General features: G+C 35.8%; 1 protein-coding gene across 2 annotated transcripts; it reads right to left on the bottom strand.

Moving 5' to 3' along the window:
* Positions 1–139: 139 nt before the first annotated feature.
* Positions 140–18,840, bottom strand: b3gnt5b (UDP-GlcNAc:betaGal beta-1,3-N-acetylglucosaminyltransferase 5b). 2 transcript variants are annotated; one of them, XM_055202836.2, is made up of 2 exons: positions 18,764–18,840; positions 140–4,868 (listed from the first exon to the last, which is right to left on the bottom strand). In XM_055202836.2, exon 2 carries the CDS (start codon positions 4,660–4,662, stop codon positions 3,523–3,525), a length of 1,140 nt encoding a protein of 379 aa, XP_055058811.2. In that variant the 5' UTR covers positions 4,663–4,868; positions 18,764–18,840; the 3' UTR covers positions 140–3,522. The 2 variants fall into 2 exon arrangements, with proteins under 2 accessions (XP_055058811.2, XP_055058812.2); XM_055202837.2 differs by lacking the exon at positions 18,764–18,840 and adding an exon at positions 6,629–6,716.
* Positions 18,841–21,544: the final 2,704 nt, after the last annotated feature.

Here is a 21,544-nt window from a genome sequence, read left to right as displayed (position 1 = left end):
ATTTACTTAATACAGAATAAAAAGTGCCTCTGTTAGGGATGGCCTACACTTAACTTCACTGCCTGTATGCCAAGCGTCTACATTTGGCTTGTTTGTACAGATGTGCATGAATTTTATGCAAGTTGCTTTTGTCTGTGTGTACAATTGGGTCAAAGAAACCTTTCGGGTTTAGAAATGCATTCAGCATTGCACACATTTGAAATGCAAATCCACTTCTTTTCCATGTGTAGCTAGAGAGGATGTGACATGCAGAGCCTTAATGTGTCCAATAAAGCCCAAATAATCCAGTAGTATAGCAAAGTGATTTCTAGATGGCTTTATGAAAAGTATATAATCAAATTGTCTTGTGATCCTCACCTCATTCAAATAAAATGCAAGGTGTTATATAAACCTGGAAGAATCACCAGCGACTTAATTCAGTTTTTATTACATAGTACTGTTTTTAACTGGTTAGACGCAATCAATTTTAACAATCTTCATTCTTTGATTTGGAAAGTTGTCTGAATTTTATGTTATTGGGTCATTCTACAGAAACGTCCACTTTTGGTATGGCAAGATGTCTTAAAATGTATTTCTTTTTGTAACATTTAAACTTAGACCACATTATTAGATTACTCTTTGACTTTATGAGTACACAAATGACAGCTCAATGATTTTTTTTATTTTTTCTGTGCATGTTCTTAAAGACTGCATACACAATGATTTTTTTGTCACTGGTGTTACCTTACTTCTTAAGCAATATTAAAGGTGTTTATGAAGTATTATTTTTATTTTTTTTTCAGCTTTAAAGCTTAATTCTGAAGTGTAGCAGAATTTAATGAATTTAAAATTATCATCATGTCACATGTTAAAGATTTTATTTAATGTGAAATAAAAAAAAACACAGTAACACCAGTGACAAAAAGTCACCAGTCAATGGTGTTACCCATAAGGAAGGTAACACCAGTGACAATTTTCATGAAAACTGCATTTTATAAAATTACTGCTGCAAAGTGTCAAACCACATGTTGTCAATCATTGTATACTCACTAAATTAAGTAGTTTAATCCAGTTGTATTCTAGTTTTTTGCAGTTCCCAAACAATAAAGGAGGTTATACCAGTGACTTAAACTAAAAGCTTCATGTGAAATCATGAGATAAATACAAAGATTTCTGATAACTGAAAAGAGATACTGATCTCCAGGAAATTGAATGAAGGAAGTGAAGTGATGTCATCATTGTGATTTTTATTTAAAAATAAGAGCTTTTTTGTTAAACGGTAACTCCAGGGGACCACTACTTTCATTATATATTTTATAATGTTTATTTAGCATTTTGTTTTTTAATGTAATTTACATCATATATTTAATAGTTATTGACACATTATTGTATTTTAAATGGAAGAAAACACTGTTTTTGATCTCAAAATAAAGCATTACCCTCTGTACATGACTGTGGGGACGAGCACTTCTGTGGTTTGATGGCTCAAGGTGGTGTAATTGTTCAAATGACATATTGTTTCATTTTAAAAATTAAAAAAATTGTAACCCTAAAGTGTTTTTCAAGTGTAATATTTCTGTCAAGGCTAGGGACAGAAAAATGGACATTTCTGTGAATGACCCAATTACTGCAGTGAAAAATAAATGCGTCAAGACTGTCCCCATAACTATTTCTTAATGCATGTTATGGTTTTATTGTCCACATTTTATGCTTGCATATTTCGTCTCCTTGCAAGATTTTTTTTACTTTAAGTCATTGACAGTGTAACCATTTAAATGCAAGTCTGCCTCAATTCCAGTGTGCAACGCTTACAATCCAAAGTCAGAATTTTTTTGCTCAGTAAGAAGTTTGTCATAATTGTCATAATTTTTCTAAACTTAAACAACAAACTTTCATCTGCCTCTAAAATATTGTAGTCATTTTTCAAATTACATCTGCATTGACCTTTCAGTGATCAGCTTAGCCACCTGATTCTCATAAAAGCAAATTATTTGTAAAACAATGCTACTCCAGTACAGTTTATTGCAGAATTAGAAAACAGTGATGCGTGGTTATTGGTTATTTAAAAATGCACTATTGTCAAGCAAGAGATTTGAGACTTATAAAAGACTATTACAGTTTGGTCAGAAGTATTACCACTACTTTCTCAGAAAAAAATGGTACACAAGTTATACAGTTTTGTCACCTTAAAAAGGTCATAATATGTACCATTTTGGTACAGATCTGTACGTTTGAGGTACCTTTTAGGTATAAGTGTACTTTTTGAAAAGGTACTGCCTCAGTGACAACTTTTGTACCTTCATGTGCCTTTTTTTTGAGAGCAGTGATAATATACATGATGCCCAATACATTCATCCATTCTCTGAAACAGTTGGCCCTATGGAGGGTCACAGGAGGGCTGGAACATATCCCATCATTGTAGGCCAAGGGCTTTCCTTGATATGTATACATTAAGGCTACGTTTACACGTGGGCGGCTATTTTCATAAACGGACATTTCAACCTCTCCGGTTTCAAAAATAATATCGTGCACACATGTCAGTTTTTAGAAAAGTTTTCATTTACACGTACAAGTGCATATATGCCCACGTAAGCCAATCACCGGCAGCGCTGGTGGTGACGTGGACTGGTTTTTCGTGTTGGAGGGAGGAGTTGTTGCAGTAGGTGTTCGATGACGTCAAAGTACCACGAGAGAGAATTGAAATTAGACCTCTACGTGTGATTTCTCAACTCGCTCTCGCGGTACGTTTTCACGAGTTCACACTTACAAATAAGTTGGTTAGATTGAATTAGTAAACATATTTGGCGTGCTGTCCGGGGAGAGGGCTCTGAGCTCGGAAATGGGTTTAGGAAATAACCTGGTGAGTGAGAGGAGACGGGGTGGTGGAGGGATTCTGAAGACTGCAGAGGATCTTTGGAGAGTTAAATTGTGACTTAAATATGGCTTGCCTTTGTGCTGATTGGGTAGATATGGTGATTACTGATTGTGGACAGCTGGTGGTACTAGAGTATTTGTCGATTAATGATTATAGACAGCTGGAAGTACTCAAGTGGTTTATTTGACGTGCTCCTCCCGAACTACGTTTATAAAACATCATGACATCATCCGCCTGTCGGTTCTTGCAGCACCGCATAAAGTCACGCGTAAAATTGCTGACCTCCGAGCACTCGTCTCTGTTCCTCGACATAACGGAGCAGCTGTATTTGCAAATACAAACACACGAAACGAGTTTGCACGAACATAAATGTGATCATGTAAGCGTTCAGAGTAGCAGTCACATGTAAACATAGGTCGCACTTTTGACGTAGGTGTGAGCTCTGGCGCATGCTGTGACATTGGCCGCGTAAACATCCGTTTGTCTGTTTACATGCAAACGTGGATACGAAGGTTTTCAAAATAACCACTTTGGCCGGAGTTTTTGGAATGAATAAATTTCAGAGGCGAAATCTACGTTTATGTGTAAACGAAGGGCGCAAACGAAGGTAAATGTCTCCGTTTTTCAAAATAACCATGTACGTGTAAACATACCCTAAGTTGCATGGTCTACAAAAAAGATGCCTTGCATGGATATGAGTTTGAAAAAAATGGCACACATAGCAGCCTCACTTTTACAAGGGTGCAGTAGAGTCTCGAAAAAAGTCCTGAGGACAGCTGAGTAACTTGAGGATCTGTTGCCATCCTCCAGACTTCATAGATGTCATTCACGTGGCCATGTGAAGTCATCATCTGGTTGTAGATGCAACAGTGATAAGGAGCTTTTCCCTCTCCAGAAAAAAACACGTGGTCCTTCGGAGAGATGCCCATAATTGTAGCACAGATGCCAAGAAAGGCATCATCAATGTGAAGGGAAGCGTTTAAGGTGCGTGAAGCCTGATACATTTTGGTAGCCACATCCTTGGAGAGGACGTATCCGGATCCAGGGGTGTAATCCGGGTAGGACAACCACGGGTACATATCTTGAGAAACATAGTATTTGCTTGCCTTATCCCGGTCGGGCGGAGATCCGCGGTGCACCCTTCCTATCCAAAGCGTTTTCGCATCACTGCGGCCGATCTTCTGCAAGTACCGAATTAAGTTTGGTATGTGGACGAAGACGTCGTCGTCCGCAGACATGAAGAACTTGGCATGGGGGCAGTAGGTTTCTTTCCAGCTGAGCTGCAAAAGGAGCTTGAGGGTAAGATTGTGGAAAGTGTCTATGAAGTCCTGCTGGATGAGGTCTTTGTATTTTTTGTCCTCTAAGATCAATTGCGGCTTGAGCATTTTTCTCCACTTTGGCTCAGGATGAACACCAAGAACAAACAGCACTTTAACAGTGACCCCAAACATGTTATTCACGTACACCTCATTCCCCCAAGTAGAACGGATGGCGTGTCTTCTGTCAAAGTTCTCAGAGGAGCTCTTCACAAATAGCAAAAGCAGAATGTCTCTTGCACCACATTTCTTTTCTTGATTTAGCAGGTATGTATAATTGTGGTACTTCATAGCTTCTATGGGACTGACTCTAAAACTTGTATTAATGAACTTGAAGTTATTCCACAGGTAGCGGTACGTGTAGGCTTTGACGTGGGTTACAATTTTATTGTCAATCTTTTCCCAGTTCACCAATATGAAGAAGATAGTAAAGCATGTTGCGATTAGCCCTAGCTGTTGGTATTTTCTAAACCTACGCATGTTTATGAACATCTTGAATCTGAACTTTGGTGCTGGTTCAGATTCAACAGATATTAGCAGATTCCTGGCTGATGTGGTTTCATCTGGAGTCAATACTCAGAGTTCCAATACTCAGAGTTCCAATAAATCCCAAGAATGATGAACTGAGGGTGCAGGTCATCAATGTAGAGACCTTCATCATAACAAAGGACCAGTCAGGATCTCTCAGTGTGATAGGCCTAGAAAAGAGATGCACACAACAAGTTTTAGTGTTATAGTCTTTAATCAGATCGATTCGTTCATTGCAAAAGATCACCAATCATGCTGTCATAAATTGAGTTCAGGTTTACCAGTCCACAATTAGGTTTAGTTACTACTACATGTATTGTCGGATCCCTATACAAAATGTTTAATGCTCTCTCATTTGCAAGTTACTTTGGCTAAAAGTATCTACTAAATGAATAAATAAATAATGGATTAGAATATGTTAAACATTCAAATATACTTTTGTGGTTCTTGAGCAACCATTTTGTTAAACTTGTAGTCATCATAACCTTAACAATTAAGTACTCTCTGGGTTATTTTCAACCCAGCGTTGGGTCAAAAAGGACAAACAAGACCTGTTGGGTTGTAGTTTAACCTATCTTGGGTTGTGTCAACCCAAAATGCTGGGTTGCTTTAAACCAAATATACCAAATATACCCAACAACATGAGGATGAGTAAATGATGACAGAATTGTCACTTTAAAGTGAACTCCCTACTGAAAAATCCAGCTAAAACCAGCATAAGCTGGTAGCTGGTTTTAGCTGGTCTTAGCTGGTTTAGGGTGGTTTACGCTGGTCCTCCCAGCATGACAAAGCTGGTCATGCTGGTGGGCCAGCTGGTATTCCAGCATGACCAGCTAAGTCCAGCTAGACCAGCTTAAAATGTGACAAAAACACAGCTAGACCAGCTTGCTACACCAGCAAAACCAGCTTCCTACACCAGCAAAACCATCTAAAACCAAGCTAGGGACCAACTAAAACCAGCTCACCAGCTTATGCTGGTCTTAGCTGGATTTTTCAGAAGGGCTATCCCTTTAAAAAACTTGGTCAATTCAATTTACTTATTTTAATAACTTAAAAACTTGTTTAACTTAATTTATTACGTTAAAGTAACAAAAATATATGTTTACTGTTCACTATTTTTTTACAGTGTAGTTTTTAGTGTGTACAATTAACATGATTGCAATGCTGGTTAAAGGGATAGTTTACCCAAAAATGAAAATTCTATCGCCATGTTCTTTTAAACCTGTATGATTTTTTTTTCTTTGATGAACACAAAAGAAGATATTTTGATAATGATGGTTATCACACAGCTGCCGTATACATTGACTTCTAAAGTAGGAAAACAAATATTATGGAAGTATTGTGATAAATGATGAAAAAGATATTTTGTTAAATGATGGTCGTCACACAGCTGCCATAACCATTGACTTCCAAATTAAAAAAACAAAAATTATCGAAGTATTTTAATATATGATAAAGAAGATATTTTGATAAATGACGGTAAGCACACATTTGGCTGTACCTATTGAATTCCAGTATTTGTTTTTCCTACTATTAAAAAGTCAATTGTTACCATCAACTGTGTGCTTACCATCATTTATCAAATATCTTCTGTTTTGTTCATCAGAAAAATAAATTCATACAGGTTTAGAACAACATGACGATGAGAAAATTATGACAGAATTTTCATTTTTGGGTGAGCTATCCCTTTAAGGCTAGCTTACGGTTGCTGCTGGTCTAGCTGGTTAACCCAATGCATCAATTCACAGATTACTTTACGTCAATGTTACACCCCAACATAATACTTACTGACAATGACCGACTAGCAAAAACCAACGTTGTTCTGTGGCAAAACACTCAGTGACACACCTTGTAAGAATATTCAAATTTGTAGAAAATACCTATGGTTAGCCTTGGAAAAAGATGAATTATACCAAGAAAAGCCACAAACCTCCAGAGAAAGTTCGATTTAATCCCAGAAAGTACGCAATGGTGCAGGACAAAGAGCAATGTTCTTCAGCTGTCAGTATTGTTCTAATGTGTTTTATGCAAAAATAAAGGTTTTGTAAGCTTTGCTGGGTCTTTCTCGTGCATCTCATTTTAAAATCCTTTCCTGTTTTGCATTGAACCAAGTCTATCCAACTGTCAGTAAAGGGTTTCATACGCACTAGTCCAGAGGTTACAAAACCTTTTATTTTGCGACTCACTCATAGTATAATCTTTCACGAGACCCACCAACATATTTTTAAATGTAAATATGAGTAAAACATTTATTTTATTAAAGGTGCAGTGTGTAACTTTTAGGAGAATCCCTTGACAGAAATGCAATATAATGTACATTTTTATTTTTATTTAACCTTTATTTAACCAGGAAAGGTCCCATTGAATTACATTAACTCTTCTTCCAGGGAGTCCTGGCCAAGAATGGCAGCCAAGGTACAATACATAACAGACAAAACATAAATTACATGATACACCACAAATCTCTATACACTATACATAGTAAAATAATTGTATAAGATACTCAATTAAAAACAGTTGTATTGTTCAGTCAGAGTTGACTTTAAAAGGTTTTTAGAAGTATTAATCGATGGAAGTGATACTAAATTTAAAGTATTTTGGAGTTCATTCCAGACATTTGGTGCATATGTTGAGAAAGCCTTTTTACCAATAGCTGTTTTTGTTAATGAAGTAATTAATAGTATTTTCTTTGACGACCTTGTCCGGTAAACACTATTTTGGTAAATTAGCAAATTTGAAATATAGAGGGGTAATTTACCCATTAATACTTTAGCAATAAAAATGTATAAATGAATTTTCCTTCTGAGAGAAAGGGAGGAGCATTGTACAGTTTCATACAGAGTGCAGTGATGAGTCCTAGCTGCTGCACCTATAATAAAAAGCAAAGCTGAGTGGTATACTACATCTAATTTATTTAAAGTGCCCATCTTATGACTGCTTTTCCACAAGTTAAAACAGGTGTATGAGTTCCATTAAGCATGTTTCAAAAGTTGTTTGCTCGAAATAGCTTGTAGGAAAAGATTGTTAACCATCTCTAGGAGCCTCTGTTTCAGGGCAGTTCAGATTGTGCCGTTTTGAGCTAGTCATTACATATTTATGAGCTGCTGCTCCTTTGATCACGCCCCACTACTAACGTCATGTGCGCGCGCATAGTGACATCGTGAGCAGTACAGACCATACTGTGTTATTATTTTATATATTATTATTATTAATGGTTTATGTTGCCAACAGACAAATCATGCAGAAAAGTCTAATCACTAATAAGTACACTACAGGAGAAGAAACGCATGACACATAATGATTCCAGAGTAAATTGTGATGTAGCAGTTTCAACAATAAACGCGTTTTCCCAGGACAATGCTAACATATTCCCGTTATAAAACATTTTGAAACGCATTATTTTCGCAAATTACAGAAATTAAGATCCGGCGGGGGATGTATACTGCTTGTGGACCGCGTGCTAATTGCTAGAAGCTAGCGGGAGGTCCGGACCGTAAAGTTATAAGAGGCTTGGGGGTTAGCCTCATCAGAAAAGCCGGGGCGGTAAGGCCCGGTCTCGGTTAGTTTGGCAAAAAAACTTTTAGTTTGGCAAAGCACTATTACTTAGTTCTTGTAGAATTGTAAAATAAAGCTGTTAAATATTTTTTTTAACTTTCGAAACCACGCTGTAAACTATCTAGCCTGCAAAAATATCTATATAGCCTACTGTTTACAACCAATTTTAACATCACTATACATTTAAAAGGTATAATTTACGGGATTAGCATCGATGTATGATCTCTGTTTTGAGATACAGATGCTCTAGCAGCATAAATGTAGTATTTTGTGCCAGAAGATGACAACATGCAAAATATAACGTGACTTCTTACCTTTTGTGTTGATACAACGATCGAATCCAGTCTGTTTCAGATGTGTGAATGATCCATGAAAGTCCAATAAAATACATCCAATGACCATTTTTGTCCACAAATGCGTATAATCCGTGAAATATAGATACATAGTCTGTTGTTTACATCAGATTTCGCATGAAGGTCTTATCGCCTACAATCTGATGACTATTTGCGTCGTAACACACTGTATATAAGATTACTCCAGGTTCCAATAACCACGCTTTGAAACTTTGTTTTTAAAAGTAGGCGGGAGTATAATCCATAATATCCAAATAGCGCTGTTATTTCAGTGAGACATGATAACAGCAGGGTATCAGCGAAGTGACTGACTGCTCTGTGCTCTCTCTAGCTCCCTGGTGGGTGGAGACCTGCGAGTGGGGTGTGGGCGGGAAAATTCAAACTGAATGTGACGAAACGGCTAGTTACGTAACAACGGAGCTGAGTTTGAACTCGCACAATCTGAGACTCAAGGCAGAGGACATTCAGAAACCTGTATCTCACTCAAAACAGCATGGATGGATTTTTTTCCAAGTTTGTATGCGTGTAGGAGCATCAGAGACACAAAATACACCCCAAAACCCAGAAAATGCGAGTTTTTCATAATATGGGCACTTTAATAAAAGTGAAGTAGAGTGCATATATACATAACTATATTATCAGTGGTGTATAAAGACCTAACATAATAAACTGTATTGTTTTTATTATCTTACTATGAGCCGTTTTTATCTCCATACACCGCGGGTTCCCTTACATGGAAGTCGCCATTTTGTGCCGCGGCCGCCATGTTTCTACAGTAGCCCTTAATAGACAAACTGCTCTACAGACCGTGTTTCATCACTACTGTTTTTTGTCTTAGACAACAACATGTTTGTGCTTTTACGGCTACCTTAGCTTCTCTATGCATTTCGGTGAACGGTGGACTGAGCCGTTGGTTGCAATTCACAATATCACTGCTAGATGCCGCTAAAATCTACACACTGCACCTTTAAAAACAGAGTAGTTTTTATAAATAAAATTTAATTGCAATATCAAAATTACTTTTGGTATATCATGTCAAAATCATTGACATTGCTAGTTATTAAGTGGACTACATTTTTTTGGTGTGTGCCAAGCGACTTTGCATGACAAACCTTATCCCACAGTGCGACCCACAAGTGGGTCCTGACCCACAGTTTGAAAACCCCTGCACTAGTCCATCATGTGTCATATATCTTGTGCTTCTGAACTCAAATAGTGCATTGTTTTCATAAAAATTGCAATCATGTACAGTACACCTTATATTACTGAAATATTCACCCAAATAGTTCACCCAAAAAAAATTAAAATTTTCATCATTTACTCACCCTCGTGTTGTTCTAAACCAGAACAAAGTTTTTTTTATTTTGATGAACACAAAAGAAGTTATTTTGATAAATGAACAGTTTTCGCCTGTCCTTATTGTACTCGACCTCCAAAACCAAATCCTCTGTTTTTTTTTTACTAAACTCACAGAGCTATTTACATTTGTCAGCTCGGTTTGTCCAACAATGATTGTGACTGGAGACATTTATATCCATGTGGATAACTCTAATAGTAATCTAACAGTCAATTTTATGGATGAGTAGATCAGTGCTTCCCAATACTGGTTCTCAAGGACCCCCTCCCAGAAAGTTTTAGATATTTATCTTATTTAACTCATCAGCTTGTTAGGGAGACATGTTTACCATTTTGGAAGGATGCTGATAAGTTGAATCAGGTGTTTTAAACAAAGACTCATATAAAACTTTCTGGGAAAGGGGTCCTCAAGGACCAGGATTGGGAAGCACTGCGTTAGACTGTTTTAACATGACTCAGCACGTGACATTTCCCACTTATAAAGGGCACACACTTGATTTGATGTGTTGTGTTGGGTAAGTTACTCAAAAAAAGTAATTAATTACTAGTTACTAATTACATCTTCAATCATGTAATTAGATTACTTTACTCTCTCCAAAAAGTATTTAATTACTTATTACAAAAAAACGTTCTAAATCCTATTTAGTACATGATACAAGGATAGGCTTGAAATGGCACAAAGAAATAATATATAAAGTACATCAATTATTCTGGTTCCACTTTAGGGTCCAATTCTCTCTATTAACTAACTATTAAAGGCGGAGTGCACAATGTTTGAAAGCCAATGCTGATATTTGAAATCACCTAAACAAACACCCCCCTACCCCAATAGAATCTGGACCTTCTTTTAAAAGACCCGCCCCACACATACGCAACCCGGCAAGGATGTCGCTTAGTAGACACGCTCCTTACTGCTGATTGGCTATAAGTGTGTTTTGGTAGTCGGCCCATCTCCTTTAACCATAAAACGCACATTTGCGGACCATTGTAACCAATAAGCTGACACAAAGACATTATCATTCCACATACAACAACGTAGGAACGGTCCTCTTTCAACACACTTGTAAACACTGGGGCGGAGTTTCGCATTCGTGTTGGTGTCCATTAAAGTACATTAAAATGAGAAAAATCCTGCAATGCTTTCCTCAAAAAACATAATTTCTTCTCGTCTGAACAAAGAAAGACATCAACATTTTGGATTACATGATGGTGAGTAAATTATCTGGATTTTTCTTTTAAGAAAATGGACTATTCCTTTAATACTAAAGAAGTTGTTAATTTTAAGTATTGGTAGAAATTGTGTTAAGGAAGTAAAATAAGGTTTTGCAGAATCAGGCATTAATTTGTGCTATTAAGTATTAATAAACAGCCAGCATCTAATAATAATGCTAATAATCAACCAGTTAATAGTGAGAATCAGGGGCGTAGCCAGAATTTTATTTTTTGGGGGGGGGTCCTATCTTAAAATGAGGGGGCAACTCGTGTATATATATAGTAGTTTATATAAGTTACGCACAACAACACGTGACATGAGCTAATCCAATCAAGTTTGAAAATAGCTGCATTTTACCGCACAGCATTTTGATTGGTCAATTTATCAATCAGACTAAGAAATCAACAATCTTAGTTTATTTTAAGCAATTGGAAATCTGAGGGGGCCGGACATGTAAATGCTACGCCCCTAGTGAGAATTGTAAACTTAAACCATGATAAATCTACTATTGTATTATAGTATACATAATTGTTTTAGAGTCCATACACAGTATTTAGTTACATCAGAAGTAACTGATTACAAGAAAAATAAAAGTAATCCCTGACTTTACTTTTTCAAGGAATTAAATTACAGTAACTAATTACTTAGGAACTAGTTTCACCCAACACTGGTTAGGGTGGACATTGATCAGATAGTAGTCTCTTGTGCATCAGTGATCATAAACTTCTTATTTTTAAATGTTACATTTTTAAGAAGTACTCAAATAAGGGTCATTAGTTTAAGAAATGTTAAGAATCTTAACGTTGACAGTCTCTCCTGCCTGATCTCGGAGCATTCAGAAGTTAAAACTGTTGATCACTATATATAACTGTTGATACACATTATGGGGTGGTTTCCTATACAGGGATTAGCTTAAACCAGGACTAGACCTTAATTTAATTAGGAAATATAACAAACATGCCTTACTAAAAACATTATTTGAGGCAAAACAAAGGGCACTGCTGTATTTTAAGATATGTCACTGCAAGTTGTTTGCAGTTTGGACAGCTTTTACATTTATTTTAGTCTAAGAATAAGTCCCCTGTCCGGGAAACCGCCCCTAAGAGTATCAATTCAATTTTATTTCTATAGCGCTTTTCACAATTGTTTAATTGTTTCAAAGCAGCTTTACTTTAATAGATGCAGGAGAAAACAAAGAAAAAAATCAATGGACAACATAAGCAGCAAAATGCAGCGGCTAAGATTAAACCGTACTACTAGAAGAAAAAAACCTCCTGGCTTTTTTAGTCAAGGAAAAGTCCTAGGAGGATATAAAACCTTGAGAGAGAGACAGACATATGATTCATAGCTGTATCACAAAATCTGCTTTTCATCATCTCAGAAACATTACAAGAATTAAGCCTTTTCTCACTCCACCCAATGCTGAAAGGCTTATTCATGCATTTGTTACTTCCCGGATTGACTATTGTAATGCACTGTTTGTTGGCTTACCTAAATCAATCAAACGGCTGCAGTATATACAAAATTCAGCAGTTCATGTTCTTACATATACTTCATCTTTATAGTTTGCATTTCATGCAAGTGTTGTTTTTAAAACACAATAACATACAAAGCTATGCCTGGAATAGCCCCTCCTTATTTGTGACTTACAAACCTTCTCATTCCCTTAAGTCTGCTGATTCTCTTACTCGTCAACAGCCTCCCTGTAATTTCAAATCTATGGGAGAGAGAGCTTTCACTGTTGCTGCACCCAGGTTATGGAATGCACTTCCCTCGGTCACTATCCAGTTTCAAGAAGCTGTTAAAAACTTTTTAAATTGCTAATATGGACTGTCATTAACATTTAATTGTGTTGTAATGATTGTTTTATGATTTTATGTTTTGCATTAATAATGTAGTTTTATATTTTATTGGTTTGTAGTGCTTTGAGTTTTAGAAAAGCGCATTATAAATCAAATGTATTATTATTATTATTAATAACCCTCATAAGACCCTATTTTCCTGTATACGTTATAGTGCCTTGGGGGTAAAAATGACCCCAGAGATTAAAAGAGTGATTACAAAAAATATATACATTTTTAATGATACAAATAATATATCATTTTTTTTCATTTACTTCCCATTTATACATTAATGCTGTGTTTTGGGAGATATGAAGTACCTTTATAGTCGTTTACCACTCAATTCCTCAACTACACCATTAGCTTGCCTGAAAAATATAAAACTTTTATGAAAAATTCACATAAATTATGATCTAAATTTGATTTAAATTGTTTTTAGATATTGATCTAGATGTTATGTGTTGAATTCAGCCATTTAGTGTTTAGAAAAAAACAGTTTTATCGTTACAGTTTAGGAAATAAATCACTTCAACCAGCAGAGGCCCATAGAAACCCATTCATTTCACTGAATGTGGCCAACTGCTCAACATCAGTACTTTAGTGAAACGTTTTGTGAATTTATGTTTATATAAACATTAGAAAGGACATTAAAATAAATATTATTTAAAATAGTAAAACTTTTTATAGTTTTTGATGCATTTTGAAATGTCTGTTTTTACAAAATGCCACAGAAATTTGACTGAATGTAAGTGTGTGTGTGTGTGTGTAAGTTTTACTGTGTCTTTGTGTGTGTATTTGGGCGTGTGTGTGTGTGTATGTGCGCACATGTGTGTTGGGTGTGTGTGTGTGTGTGTATGTATTTTTTGAGCATGTATTTTCTATGTAACATTTGTGCTCTAGTACCAGGGCTACCTTTCTGTGAAATTTTCATTGATTTTTTTTACAAATAAAAAGAAAAAAATAAATATTTTTTGCATTTCCCATTCATTTCAATTGGGGTCATTTTACCCCAAAGGGACTAATTAAGTGAATTTTTACGCCTCTTTAGAATCACCGAATCATGGCAGATAATCTGGAAAAATCACAAAATCTTATTCCACTGAGATGAAGGGAACCATGTTTTTAAACTAAAGAAAAGTGGCTTGGAGGTAGAATTGACCCCAAGGGTCTTATTAGGGTTAAATGATGGTAAGCACACAGGTGCTGTAACCATTGACTTCCATAGTAGGAAAACAAATATTATGGATGTATTGTGATAAATGATGATTAACATATTTTTATATATGATGGTAGTTGACGGTACCTATTGAATTCCATCGTATTTGTTTTTCCTACTATGGAATTCAATGGTTGCAATTGGCTGTGTCCTTACCATCATTTATCTAAATATCTTATTTTGTGTTTATCAGAATAAGGCAATTCATACAGGTTTAGAACAACATGAGCATGAGAAAATGATGACAGAATTTTCATTTTTGGGTGAACTATCCCTTTCAATGATCATTTAATAAAGTCTGGGGCTGTCAGTCTTTGTAGATACAGAAGAAACATTGTATCCTGACCTTTAAAACAAATCTAAAGGTGCAGTTGTGACAATAAGGAACAACAAAAGCATCCCGCACATCTGAAGTGCTGTGTAATGCAAACAATATGCAATGTTAATGCAAATTTAAAGAGACGTCAGTCCAGAGGGTCTTAGGAGGACCAATGACATGAAGAAAACAGGTTACAAACAAAGCTGTATCTCAGCAATGAGCCTCCTACATTCACACAGCAATACTCAAGATACTGTAAACAGCAAATCGTCTTTAGCCTCGAATAGTTTTTTAGCACTACAAGACAATGAATGCTGTTGGTAATTTTATTTAGATATTTGTTGATATGCCAGGCAGTGGCATTTGAACGATACTTGTGATGCTGTGAAAACATCAATACTGCATTTCGTTTTACCATAGCTTAAAGGTGCAGTGTGTAAATTTTAGCGGCATCTAGTGGTGAGGTTGCGAACCCTCGGGACCCTCGGTGTATGTAGATATAAACGTCTCATTCTAAGGTAATAAACACATAACGGTTCATTATGAAAGGTCTTTATACACCCCTGATAATATAGTTTTGTATATTATTTTGCATTTCGTTCAAGAATCCTTCTTAAAATTACACACTGCACCTTTAACAAGAAGCATAATAATAAAAGGGATTCATTGATGGATTACACAAGACTTTATAATGCTCAAAGATAACTTGATTTTTTGAGGTCCACTTCAGCATAGGGCTGTCAAACGATTAATTGTGACAAAATAAAAGTTTGTGTTTGTATATGTCTGTATTCTGTGTATATTTAAGAAACATTTACACACACATGCATACATACATACATACATACATACATACATACATACATACACACATACACACATACACCTGTTAAAAAAGTGTTATGCCGGATGTTTTTGCAGCACATTCTGTTTATGTATCAGCTGTTTCTTAGAATTACTCAAAATGGAAGTGTACAACAATTGTTGCAAATGTGTAAAGTGTGATCTGTGAAAGAAATGTGTGATTTGTGCAAGCATAGGTGTGAAAAGCATATATAAATCAATAGCTGGGATCATTAGGACTCACCAGGGGTATATAAACACAAACTTTTATATTGCGATTAATCACATGGCAGCATAACTTCAGCTTATTTGTCATCAGAATATTATCTATCAAATGTTTCTTTATGCAAACAAAAACAGATCAGACTGGTAAAGTGAAGTACTTTGAAGTAAGTAACCCATTCTTTGAATGTGACACTGCATTTAACCCATCCAGCGAGTAGTGAAAACACCCTCTGCAAGTCATGAACACATACACACCCAGAGCAGCGGGTAGATATCACTACTACAGTGCCCAGGGAGCAATAAGGGACATGTGCCGTTGCTCAAGGGCATCTCAGTTGAAAAACTGCTTGAGACTTGAGTCTTGAGACTTGAACCGGCAACTCTCAGGGTTGCAAGCACAACTCCTATCCATTAGGCCATAAGTGCCCACTAATGTCAAATAAAAGAGAGAGAGAGAGAGAGAGACAGAGAGAGAGAGAGAGAGAGAGACAGAGAGAGAGAGAGAGACAGAGAGAGAGAGAGAGACAGAGAGAGAGAGAGAGAGAGAGAGAGAGAGAGAATAAACGACACAGAAATGCAAATGGAAAGTCATTCAAGGAAATAAATGACCTAGACTGACTGTATTTACAGTAAAGGTATTCATGTTAAGAAGGAAGAGGTAACCACTGAAAAGGGGAAAACAGGCTGGTACATTTTTAGGAACAAATAATTGATTTATTTTAGACATTTATTAACAGAAGTTCATTTTTTTACAGGTTTGGTAATTGATTTATTAGAAAGCTTTGCATGGAAAACTGTTGCATGGATAAAATAACATGGCATGAAAAAAAACGTTTTAGGCTATCTTGTGGTTGAAGCCAGCTAGTAAATTTTGAAGTGTAGTATTGATTTCTCTGTAGATGTTATTTATCTAATTACATTTTATCTTTACTTATTTTTACTGTTTTATGATTTGAGCATTTATTGCTGTTTATTAAGATTTTTATGGTATAAGCTGCATAAGTTAACTTTTCTGTCTTGACCTTAAAGGAATAGTCTACTCATTTTCAATATTAAAATATGTTATTACCTTAACTAAGAATTGTTGATACATCCCTCTATCATCTGTGTGGGTGCACGTAAGCGCTGGAGCACGCTGCGACGCTTCGATAGCATTTAGCTTAGCCCCATTCATTCAATGGTACCATTCAGAGATAAAGTTGGAAGTGACCAAACACATCAACGTTTTTCCTATTTAAGACGAGTAGTTATATGAGCAAGTTTGGTGGTACAAAATAAAATGTAGCGCTTTTCTAAGCGGATTTAAAAGAGGAACTATATTTTATGGCGTGAATAACACTTTTGGGAGTACTTTGACTCGGCGCAGTAACACCCTCCCTCTCCCATTATGAGAGGGAGAAGGGGAGCGGACTTTTCAGGCGAGTTGAAGTACTCCCAAAAGTGTTATTACGTCATAAAATATAGTTCCTCTTTTAAATCCGCTTAGAAAAGCGCTACGTTTTATTTTGTACCACCAAACTTGCTCGTATAACTACTCGTCTTAAATAGGAAAAACGTTGATGTGTTTGGTCACTTCTAACTTTATCTCTAAATGGTACCATTGAATGAATGGCGCTAAGCTAAATGCTATCGAAGCGTCGCAGCGCGCTCCAGCGCTAGGGTGGCCATTCGTGCCAGTTCCGCCGGACACGTCCCGAGCATGTTTTCGGGTTCGTTCTCCGGAAGTCCCGCAAATACGTCATCGAGGTTCTCACATTTCAGTTAAAATACATTAGAAAATTAAGATTTCTTTCTTTTAAGACATACAATCATTGTAGTTTCATTCTTACCATGAAATGTAATGGTTGCTTTTCTGAACTTAAACCCGAAATATTAAACCTTGATGACGTATGCGGTCGACCAACGCGACTTCCGGAGAACGAACCCGAAAACATGTTCGGGATGTGTCCGGCGGAACTGGCACGAATGGCCACCCTATCCAGCGCTTACGTGCACGCACACAGATGATAGAGGGATGTATCAACAATTCTTAGTTAAGGTAATAACATATTTTAATATTGAAAATGAGTAGACTATTCCTTTAAGTTTAGTTGACTATGGGGCGGTTTCCCAGACAGGGATTAGACTAGCCCTAGACTTAAACACTTTTAAGAGCTCTCCAAACTGAAAACAACTTGCACTTACATATCTTAAAATACATCAGTGCATGCATGTACTAATCATAAACTAATGAAGATTCATCATTAATTTTAACATGAGATGCTTTTTAGTTGTTAGTCAATGAACAGTGAATTCATGTGTTGAGTCACGAGTCCTCGTGTTAATATGACTCTTCATTAGTTATTAGTACATGCTTCAGCATTACTTTGTATTAAAGTAAGACTTAATTTAGGTAAAAGTTTATTATGATTCATGGACCCTACTTAATAAAGTGTTACCAATGACGGTATAACGTAAAATGTGCAGGCTTGTCATTTCAAGATGACCCTGATAACTCATACTTCTTGAAAAGGGAAGGATATTTAGTCAGAGGTTGAAGATAAAAAGATTTTGTAAATGTAGGAAAATACTTTTTTTCCTAAAACAAGCTGCATAAATTCAAATAGTAAACCCAAAAAAGCGAGACTTTCAGTAGCAGTTGCAAGACATGGTCAGGAGTAGCACGTGGCCAATTAAAATCAATTTAGGAAAAAGAAGAAAAGGCAACATTAAGGACTTTAGCCTCAGGCAACCTGTCTGAACTAAAAATAAAGTATCTCACAAGGGAAAAAATTAACATCATCTATTCTGATAATCTACAAACGATCCTATCTTGCTAGTCGTACTGTCAAGTGGAAAAAATGATTAAAAATAATGGCCATGCCAAAGCATTGACATGGTTTCATGTATAAAATCACACAGATTAACAATTACATCTTTTTGTAATTAATATCTCTATTAACATAAACTTGTCCATCCAAATTAAAAGTCGTTTTATTTATTTAAAGATAATGCACGTGTTTCAGTAAACTTTCAGACATTAGCCATATAAATGAATCGTTTGCATAGAAAACACTCGATTAAAGTAAGTAACAGTGCAAACAAATTGTGCTTTTCTTAGATATATAACTTCAGCTTTATAAAGAGCTCGGATGAAGGTCTTACCTAGGTGTCGATTCGGATCACTTTATCAATAAAGTCCCATTGAAGTTCAGCAGATCCACAGGTAACAGTCAGTGTACTTCTGTAAAACACACAGACCCTAACGCGCAACCTTCTCTTTATAGGAAGCTGTCGTAAAGCATGGGGTGGATCCTACGCGTTTTTTTTTCAACCTTTAATGTTGCGTTTCTGGATAATTGTAGTAAAGTTTGCTTTATTTGTAGGTTAATCTTTTAGTTAGGCTACACACGACAATACCTTAATGCATTAATAAAAGCCCCCTTAAGCATTTTTTGTAATGGTTTATAAAGGGTCGTGTACTGAATGTGTGTTAATCTCACTGTCTTCGTGTGTATTAATCACCGTCTTAATATGTATTAAGCAGCATCTTAATGCATTAAGCAACATTGAGCATTTTTATAATATTTTATTGATAAAGTACAATTACCGTTTTTTTGCATTAATCTACGTTATAAGCGTTGCATTTATATTCTGAGCTTATCTGTAGCATGTAGGCTTTATGTGTTTTATTAATAAGGTGTGTCTGGTTTGCAGCTCTGCTTACATCACACAAAGTAATTACACCCATGTTTAATCTAAATAAAATTACTTTCTGATGGTGACGGTGTTGCGTTATGCCAACAAGATCCTTCCTAATATTATATTACTGTTTAGCATCACATTCACAATAGAGGGTATGCACGTGACGTCACCTTCGGCGAAAGTGCCAGCGGCTACGCCCACTGAGTGGCAAAAGCGGCAGCATTTGAGTACAGTGAGAAAACAGCGGAAACTTGAGGAAAACGCATCTAAATGGGAAACAGCTGTTGTGCGATAGACTCTACTAACAGATTTAACAAGATTACAAAGCTATCGTTTTACAGACTTCCAAAAAACACAGAAAGGAGAAGTAAATAGATCGTTCATGCAAACGTCCACAGACCACATGTGGGTTGATAAGTTGATAGGGTCACTATCAAGCAGGGGTTTTACTTTGTACTAAAAAGTATTTTTTTCAAAAATTTGTATTTTATCCATGTTTTTCTTTGGAAAACATACATTCCAAAAGATATTATCATAATTTTTACTCTATTACATTTCACAAATACAAGTTTTTGTTTTACATTTAATATTTAAGTACATTAACATACTTTTACTAAAGTAAAAGTACACAATTTTAATGTAATTAGGTATTAAATAAATTTTAATATGCAATATTAAAGAATACACAGTATGATTATATGCTTTAGAATGTAGTGAAGTTACATTTTTCCTAATACAAACATCCTAATAAAGCACAGATGCTTGGAAAATGTAACTAATGTAACTAAGTATTGTCCACCTCTGCTATCAAGTCCAACTAAATTCAATTCAATTCGTTTGCCACTCAACAGGGCGAGTTCCAGCGTGATCACATAGAAAAGTGACTTCAGTGCATACCCTCTATTAGTTAATTAATACATGGTTAAAAATAACACAGGGTGAACAAAGGTAGGAAACAGGGGCCTATACCAAGCCGGTTTAGTTGGGTTAAGTTTAGGATTAGTTTGTGCAAATCCTGGGTTTTGCGTACCTTGAAAATAGCTTATACCATCAAGGCCTGTTCACATTGGCTTGGCTTTGTCAACTTGAAACTCATCCTGTTACCCTGAGTTTGTTAAACCATTTCATGGTACAAGCCCACGGTCTATATAGACTCCTTAAACAAATATAGTGAATATTTGAAGCGGATCAAAAACGTCAATCAAAGTTGTCCTAAGTCAAGAAAGGGTATTGGGTGTTGGTTTAAAGGCAACTTTTAGGAAAGGGTTTGATCCACTTCAAATGTTGACTAGTGTACAATATAAAATTCCATAATAACACAGGCTATGGAAATTCTGAAAATTGTGTATTACAAATGCTCATAATTTGTAAAAAAACGTATAAGGGTCCTGAAGAACAACATGACAAGAGTTGCTTTAGCCAGCGGTTTTCCAACTTTTTGATAGACCCCTATATGAACCTTTAGCGAAGGACACCTTTCCTAAACTATATATTTTTTTAAATTGTGACATTATAAAGACAGTGAATTTTATTTACAAACTTAAAATAACTGGCTACCCAGACCTTTTGCTTTGTCTCTTTCTCTTGAGATTTTCTGGAGACACCTTGGAATCTTCTAGGGGTCCCTGGATCCCAGTTTGAAAATCCCTGCCTTAAGCTTCCGCGTAAAGATTATCCTTTCCATAAGTCTTTTTATGGTTATTGTATGTTTTCTGGTCACATACACAACCATACAAAGTATGACATGCTTTGTATGACCACTTCACACAGTTTACGCTAAGAAATTACAGACTACAGGAAAAAAACATAAAAATATAAATAGAAAGAAATCTTAAAATTTAAAATTAATTAAAATAACTATAGATTCTTGAGCATTTACAACACAATAAATCCAATAAAGTGAGAAATATGCATTAGAAAATTAACAACTTAATAATTCTAAGTTATAGTTCTGAATAAATTTTTTCTTACGTTAGACAATCTGTAGGTTAATATTGCATATCTTTTAGAGATGTATACAAGTAAACACAAGAATTTAAACAGTGATAAGGAGCAAATAGAGCATCTTACCAAATATTACCAATTATGATTTTATTAATAATAATAATAATAAACTTGGGACTATTCTTTACTTTATGAAACTCACAAGCTGCAACGCTCTTGATGCCACAAAGTGGCAGTGTTTCTGCATTAGATGGATAACGCCAAAACTATTACCAAAATATATTTTATTCTGGACTT

This window comes from Misgurnus anguillicaudatus, chromosome 2 (genome assembly GCF_027580225.2).
Source record: "Misgurnus anguillicaudatus chromosome 2, ASM2758022v2, whole genome shotgun sequence".
NCBI classification, from domain to species: Eukaryota; Metazoa; Chordata; class Actinopteri; order Cypriniformes; family Cobitidae; genus Misgurnus; species Misgurnus anguillicaudatus.
This window is presented reverse-complemented; position numbering and strand designations above follow the sequence as displayed.